General features: G+C 42.9%; 1 protein-coding gene across 1 annotated transcript; it reads left to right on the plus strand.

The window, feature by feature from the left end:
* Nucleotides 1-1,180: 1,180 nt before the first annotated feature.
* On the plus strand, nt 1,181-8,008 carry SMIM28 (small integral membrane protein 28; the record flags this gene model as incomplete). The annotated part of the gene is made up of 2 exons (XM_084261307.1): nt 1,181-1,291; nt 7,613-8,008. 2 exons carry the CDS (start codon nt 1,181-1,183, stop codon nt 8,006-8,008), a joined length of 507 nt encoding a protein of 168 aa, XP_084117433.1.
* Between the last annotated feature and the right edge of the window lie 618 nt (nt 8,009-8,626).

Here is an 8,626-nt window from a genome sequence, read left to right on the forward strand (position 1 = left end):
TGTTCACAGTCTGCCAAGCAGGCCTGCAGTTTTCTGGGAGCAGGGACCTTGACAGCAGTGTTGACAAAAGGAAGTCCAAGAAAAAATAAGATGTCAAAATTCTGACCCCAGTTTTGTACCACCCATCCTGACCACATGAAACACACCACAGTTGGACTGGGCGCTACCACCAGCCTCTCCCTCTGCTCCGAGCAAGGCAGAAACTGACACCTCTAACTTTCCAGTAAGTGCTACACCTTGATTAACTTCCGGCTTAAGTAGTCCTCCCTTCAGAGGTTAACTTACATCAGTGACTTTTTTAAATTTATTTTTTTCCCCTGGATAAACGGCTTCTCGCTGGAAACAACTGGCATTTAACAACACGTATCCTAGAGAGCTGTAAACGAGTCCTGATGTAACCGAACTGACAACTGGTTATTACTGAAAGCAATCATAGACTCTCAGTGACCAAAGCCTTCCTGGCAGAGCTCGCTCTCCGGATTTATCATTAACATCTACATCCTAACACTGCTAAATAATTCAGCACAGCATTTAGCCTTGTGTCCTTGCCTCTCTACCCAGAAACCACTCTCACTGTTTACTCTATGTTCCAGCAACAGGGAGTAAAAACCTGCCGGGATCGCGGCTCCTCCTCACACTGCATAGCTGAGGGGGAACCTTCACTCTCCACGTAGTAGTGTGGGCTTTATTTATTTTTATTTTGCTTGGGAAAAGTGTTTATTAGATACCTAAATATAGAGCGTTATTTATCCACACAGAGTCATGACCGTGTGGGGCTCAGATTCACATGCAAATTCCCCTTTTAATAATCCTAATGCAGGGAGCGCTCCAATCAGAGTGCTATCAGCCCCGGCTCCCAGACACCTGATGCCAGCTTTGCTGGTAATGTAGGCCACCGAAGCAAATCCAGAGAGATTGAGTTGGAAGAGGAGAGAGGCTCTGAGATCAATCTGCTTGGCTTCCTGACGACGGAGGAGGGGGGGTGTCTAACTTCTTCTCCTTTCTTTCTTTTCTTTTCTTTTTTTTTTTTTTTCCCTTTTCCACCATAAACGGGATATCATTTAAGAAGGACCGTTAGCTGAGAGCAGCCCAGCTGGGTCAAGGCTGGGAGGCGGGGACGCAGCTCCAAGCAGCGAAGCAAGGTGGAGGCACGAAAACAGAAGACTAGGTTAATGAAAGCATGAGGTGGCTCTTGGGCAGCAGCTGGAGAAAATTTGGACATGCTGACAGAGGAAACTATGACTGGCTGAACAGCGAACCGGGTGGGCCACTTCTGGAAACAGAGCTTCAGGTCTGTACCCCCTGCTCGTCTCTGTGGCACGTCCTTTGGCTTTGCATGTGTGTGTACGTCTGCGCAATGCCTGAGCCTGGAGCACACAGTAACTGCCCGGGTGTTGAGATGTGTGAAAGCAGCACCACTCGGTTACACAGAGTCAGAGCATTAACTTACTGCTGGTTTTAAACACATTTGTGGGGAAAGAAGAGCATTAGATGGAAAAAAAAATCTTCCTGGAGCAGCAGGTGAAGAAGTATAGTTGTTTCTTTTAAGCATAATGCACTCTGCTATTCCTTGATTTCCTTTTTTCCAAATGGATGTTTGCACTTTGGATCTGGTCCTGTGAAGCCTTTCTGCAGATGTTGTGAGTCAGTAGCAGTCGGGAATGAACTCTTGTTCCCTAAGCTGCACGCTGATTACTTCTGCGAGAGAGGATCACATGCAGGCAAGTGGGGGGAGGGCAGTAGCCCTGGGGGATGAAAACACAGCCTGCCTTTCTGGCTTTATCTGAGATGCAGCTAAAGGGTTTCTCTGATCAGAAATAATAATTTAAGATGCTCATATATCTCCAGTGAAAGTCTGGGTCAAGTAGCATTAGTAAATAAACTGGCTGCGCTACTTAGCTGAGATACCAAGTGCACTGTGGTAAAATAAAAGGGGGTGGGGTGTGTGGGTGTGTGTGTAGGTGGGTGTGTGGGTGTGTTTCTGTTTGCCAGAGCTACATGTTTTTGCTTTTTATAAGCAATAATGAATCAGCTTTAAGAAGCAGGATGGAGCTCTGAAAAGCACCTATGTGTGCACCACAGCCTAAAGACTTAAAAGCAGACTTTGTTCCAAAGCCACTTAAAACATTGCAGAAGTATCAGTTTCCTGATTCAACTTCAAAAGATATTAGTATAACTATGGCTATATTAGTAAAAACAGTTCTAATGAAGTTCCAAGTACTCTAGCAATTCATTAACAACAAAATTAATCCTAGGACCAATCAAACAATCACTTCAATAGTGAATTAATCAAGCCAAATAAACTTTTGTGTTTCTATTCTTACACAAAGGGTTCCCTTAAACTCATTTTTGCTCTTATAAGGTCATTCCCTTCAAAGCCATACTTTTGTCTCGACAAAGGGTTCAATTCTAGACCCTTTCCATTACCCACAACAGAGATGCCACACAACTGGACTGCGTTCTGCATTTCATTCTTTTACCAACAGGAATGAGTAAAAGCTCATCTAAACTGATATGGGTCATGTAATCTGTCAGCTGGCAACTGTACATGCCCCGCACGTTAAAAAAATGTAGGCAGGCAGATTACTAATGAAAGGCTTTACTGCTTAGAGTCTGTGCTCAGCGTTTTGGAAAACTGGCCCTCTGGTTCAGACCCTACAAAGGCGTAAATAAAAGAGGTACAATAACCATGAGCCCACAGCAGCCAAACCATCCTGCTAATAATCAGTTCTGGGAAAGGAGAGGACTTCTTAGAAACCTAACCCCTTTTATCCCCATGTCTTTTCTGCCTTTCTATTGATAAAGGATATTTTCCTTGTATTTATGTGTCTGTAATTTGTTTCGTTCTGGAAGTCAGAGCCTTATTTTTGTCAATTACAAGCCTGACAATAGCTGTTGGATGGCACAAGCAGAGCACCCTGCAGCAGCATCAAAACCAGCCAAGAAAACACTACCAAATGATTCCCTTGGTCACTTCATAACCTTAGTATGGAAACTTCCAAGTGTTAAACAGTAAAGGTTTTTACTTTATGTTCTGCAGTTGGTTTATTTGCTTAACACTTCCTTTCAGTTACTGGAGATTTAGTTTCATTTCTAGATAATTTTATTTTCCAGTTCTGGCAGCTCTTTCTGATACCTATACACACTGGTTTCTTTACTAGTCTTGGAGCTTTGGTTTTAGAAGTTAGTTTTAGTTCAGTTTAGAGCTTTAGAGAAAAGCTCTAAAGCTCTAAACTGAAGTTTAGAACTTCAGAGAAAATATTAATTCTTTACTCTGTGACCTTAATTTCATTTTATGAAAATTATTTCTCTTTTAGTATAAACTTTAAGATTTGCCAAGTGTATCTTCGCAACATTTTTCAGCAGCCCCTTAGCCACTTATCCCAGAAATGTGCACAAAACCACAACAGAAAAAGAGTCTAATAACTGCTTAATTGTCTCCCAACACATTTGATATGTATCTGAATATACCTACAAGAAGTTAATCAGCTTTTTGAGCTACGTGTCAATGTACAATCAGTCCTTGTAAAATGTTTGGCAGGAGGCAGTGTCAAACTGGACATGTAACTCACTGTGATTTATGCATCAGGTTCTTGGCATCTATGGGGCAGTATTAACTTTTTAAAAACAATTTCAACTCAAATAATACACTAAGTTGCCTATAGATTATTTCACCCATATAGGAAAGCTAAGGCTTAACACTTGGCTGTATTTAAACAAAAGCTACAGACACTTTGAAACAGAGGCTGAGGAAAACTGGTCCATTATGTCACCTGCTGGCACACAGAAGAACACATTAATTCCACCTGCTCCTCGTGCTACTGTTTTGTGGATCACAGTAAGACATCTTGTCCTTTCACAGCTGCACAGGACGTGGTATTCGTTTCATTACTGGCCATTCATTATGCTGCTTTGCCTATCATTCTCAGTATACAGCCCAGGGGCTTATTTACTGCTTCTCCCTCAAACACAACTTTCTATGTCTTGTTTTACACACATGACTGGATAGGCAGCCACCAGGCACATGTGTCATTAGTTTAACTGGAGTAGTTCAGTAGGAAGGGCCTTACATCTAGTCTGACTGCCTGACCACTTCAGGGAGTACAAGAGGATATGAACTGTTCCACAGTTACCTGTGTTGGTTTGCCCAGATCCCTTAGTGTTAGAAGGTATTTGCAGGCTCAGGGCACCACTCTTTCACCTTCAGAGGCGGCAACACAGGTGCAGGATCTCTGCAGACCAGACCCAGGGGTCTCAACTGAGGCACTCAAAGCGAGGTATAACTAATTAATAACTCACAACAAAGGCCTTGGCTGAACTGTCTTGCCACCCCTAGGGCATTCAGTATCTGAGACAGGAATACAGCTCCCCAGAAGAGCATTCACTATCCCAAACTAGGAGATAGTCCCTTCTCTTCCCCCAGGCTCCCGACTCAGTCACTACATACTCTACATACCCTACAACACATTACACCGAGGTACTGTGGTCTTCTGCCCTGTGCAATCTATCACAACCCCAGAGTAGGCACTTCATACACAACAGTGTAATTAAAAATTATGTGTTACAAATCAAACTGAAAATTCACAGATTTCCAAAATATTGGCATTTATTCAGTCTTGAGGGCTTGAACTTGCAACTTCAGAAGCAATGTTACAGCTACTTTCATAGGGATTTTCTCAAAAAAAAAGGAAGGTTTCAGCCTAGTAACTACACCGAGACCCAAATGAATCCATGTTGTCCTTTTACACCTGCTTAACAGACAGGGGCCATCTGAGCTAGCTAGCTCATACCACAAATAGTTCCTCTTCTTCCATTTTCTTACAATTAGATGCAAATTAGCCCCTCCAACAATAACAGATTTTACATACTTGTGTTGACAGGTATTTCTTTGCAAGACCCAAGACTGCTGGGTTCCACTTGAGCCTTTGCAGCAAAGTATTGCCCAGAGAACCAAGACCACTTGTTAATTCCTTTTGTCAAGCTTAACCTGTTCTTCCCCTGACTCCCAGTGTGTCACTAGCCCTTTCTGTTTTCTTCTCCTGCAAAGAGAACGGGACTGGTGAAGTGAGAGAGGAGACCCATCATTTGCTGCTCAGATTTTTTCTTCTTGGTGCTGTTCAATCCTACTGCCCTCATTCTTGGTTCCCTTTTGGCTTTCCTGCTCATGGCTTTGCATCTTGTGCATTCTCCTCACAAGCTGAGGCTCTCCATCCACACTGGTGCACAATTCTGATTAGCACCCTTCTCCACCCTGCCCTCCCCTGACGAGTCCACAGCTCTTCACTTCAGGAAGACCATTTCTCATCCTGTACTTCAAATCTGGATCCAACCCACCAGTCCCTCCTTTGTTTCCTCTCCACCCTGTGTATTCTGAAAAATCCAGGCTTTATATGAGGCCATGTCAGGCAACCATGATGCTGGTCCGTGCTTCCACTAGCACACAAGGATATGCCATCCTTGGCCACTATTCAAAACACAAACTTCCTTTCAGGGCAATTCAAAAGGAAGTTGCACTGAGTTTAAAGGTGAGAGAATCAGGGCTTTATGTACCTTTTATTCATCCAATGTAAATAGCTGAAATACTGACAATCTCACCCTCCAGCCTCACAACCACCCACAGTAGGGCACAACTCACAGATGCAAAGAGCAGCACTTAACCAGGCTGAAAGCCCACTCCTTACAAATTAATCCCAACATTTACACTTGGATCTCCTAGAAAAGATCCCTGATCTTCACTGATCATAAAGAATCCCACCCAATAGAAGCTCAGCTCTTTGAAATAAATAATCGGTACCTTAACAGTACCAGTGACTCTCAATATACGTAGGGCACAAACATAATACTGAACGCTTTTTTGCTCATTTTCCTGTGATTTTCTTTTTTACATGCAATACAAGACAATAAAAAAAAAAGCAGTAAAGAGCATTTTTAAGAAAATGCCCTTATTTCTTTAACGGCTATTTAACATCTGCATCAGAGTGATAGCTGAACAGTTTCTTCCAACTCTGCTGTTTCTTGTAGCTCATTTAATGGTTAGGTAAGACAACAGTTTGTACTGCCAGAAAGTCTTTAATAAGAAATGATCAGTAAATATGAGATAGTTCTTTAGTATGCATTTCTGTGGTAAAAGACAGCTGGAGGGAAAAAAGTTTAATAGCTAATCCACAATAGTTTCAATGTATTTTAAAATTACTGTAATGGCTTTGGCCTCAGACCCACAATAGTTCCAGAAAAAAAGCAAAAATCTCCCCTGTGCTATTTTTTTGGAGTGAAAACCTATTTATTTTCTTTTTCCTAATACAACAATGAAGCGGAGACATGACAAATACTCAGAGATAATCAGTTAAACACAGGTTACAATGTGACTTTTCTAGCTAAAGGAACAACTGTGATTCTTCGAAGAGGAGGCAGAGGCAGTTTTTGCAGAGCAAGAAAGTGGTACAGTTGTTACCAGCCCTTTCCACCACACAGCCCATTTGTATCCCTGCTTCCAAAGGCTTTGAGGGAAGAACCACTTGAGTTCTCTGAGTTTGCAATGCTGCCTTCATTCAAAATAAAGGAAATCCAATCCATCGACCTATTCGGTCTCACCATAAAAGTGTGAAAAAGCCTTCTCATTACAGTCTTCAAGTACTTAACAGAGAGATTGAGCTGATAATAAACAGTGGTTTAGCATTCAGGTTTTGCTCCCATCTCCAGGCTAGACTCTGAATGACATACAGTTATTAGAAGCTATAGCAAGTCAGACCAGAAATAAGATATATTGAATTTTCAAAGTGAAGCTGATACAACCAAAGAGCACTGATGTTGTGGGGTTTGTTTTGTTTGGGGTTTTTTTAATAAAAAAAATATCTTGTATCTCCTGTTAACATACATCACAACCCAAAAACTGTGGGACAGATCTCTTGTGCTACATTTTGCAGCCAACAAAGCTGACAGCAGTCACAGCTGCTGTTGCTCTTAAACCAGAAGTTCTTTTCCTACGGTTTTAAACAGTGAAAATGACTCTTGGACAGCTGCAGAACAAGCTTAATGGTGAGCTCCAGTCCAGGCTGTCCTGACATACCATGCTTTATTTGGGTCTGGCCTGCAAGGTCAGAGCAGGTATTGTAGGCAGTGTGTCCTGATAAAAAGGGGGAGTTGTTGTAATATTTGTTCTTTAAGGCAAACAGTGTTTTGCGAATACAAAGAAACAATAGCTGATGGATGACCAGCCCTACTCCTCTCCAATTCAGTGTTCTCCCAAGTTTTAAAAGCTTGGCCAATCTCCCACAAAGAGGACTGGCCCCAGTACAATCAGAGAGTAATACCAAAACAGGTGGAATTCCAGGGTCCCCCACTGGAGGGGGGGGTTCCTAGAAACCCACCACTCCACAACTTCATCATTTCTTTTGTCTCTATTTGTCACTTGCTTTAATGGCCCAGCAAATAGAACTTGGCAGTTCATGAGCCTGCAAAACATATTACTTGATTGTCACTGATGTAGACAGAAGGTAATTTGGAAAAGCAACTGCTACATCATGGAGGGGAGGGAGGTGGTGAATGTAACTTTTTCTCTCCAATTAAGAGATCTCCCGGAATCCAACACACTGCCCATTTGCTTTAATTACAGAGCAGACAGACAAGTTCAACCAAAGACGACATAGAGCCATTTCTCTGCATCATATTGCCTGCCACCATGATGCTCTTCCTGGCATTCCTGCTGCTCTTCCTGTACCGCCGTTGCCAGCGCCCCACTCCGCAGGGGCAGATCTTCAGCATCGACCTCCCTGAGGCCCTGCCTGAGCACGACGTGTCTAATTTCCTCTCCGTGTTGCCCTGGAACAGCGAACAGAGTTTCCACTACTCCACCCTGCTCCCTGATGCCACCTTCCTCACTGTGTGTTTGCCTCCGTCCTACGAGGAGGCCACCATGAAGACTTCCATGGATGAGGCTCACATTGAGCCCTCTCCAGACCCAGTGCCTCCTTATGAAGAGAGCACGCTGCAGTCCAGCAGCGCCAAATAAGCTTCCTACGGAAGCACCTTCTCTGAAGCATGCAGCTCCTCAAGGCACAAACATGGGACTGCTATAGCCTTTAAAGTTAGCAAAACTATTCCAAATGAGGCACCAAACCAATGAATTAATGAAGCAAGAAACTTGGAGCAACAGGGAATGAATCTCTTCACCTGATCCTAGGACTCTCCACCTTCCAGTGGGGGCAAGCGGCGGATACAGACAGCGTAGCACCAAATCGATCCCAGGCTGGTACAGTGGGTGTTCCAGTTAACAGAATATGTCATGCAAGCATTAAACTTAAGGGCAGGTGGGAGTCTGTCCCTCTGCAATTCCTCTGCTACAAGGAAATATAAATTACGCTATAGATTTACCAGTCATTGAAAGGGCTTTTAGTACATACATATTCCAGTTTGTTGGGGCTTTTTTTCTTTTTTATGTGATTATTTTTAATTGAGTTTCTGACAAGGATACACTCAGCCTGTGTCACATTATTCTGCAGTGCTCTGGAATGGTCACAACAGCTCTCAGGAAAGCAAATAAATATATTACTTCTGTAAATTTTCGGAGACTGTCCCCAAGAGTTCAAGTCTGTGCTGTGCATAAAGGTTGTCTTTTATCACCCTTTAG

Source organism: Gallinula chloropus (genome assembly GCF_964237585.1).
Source record: "Gallinula chloropus genome assembly, chromosome: 3".
In the NCBI taxonomy this organism is placed as follows: Eukaryota; Metazoa; Chordata; class Aves; order Gruiformes; family Rallidae; genus Gallinula; species Gallinula chloropus.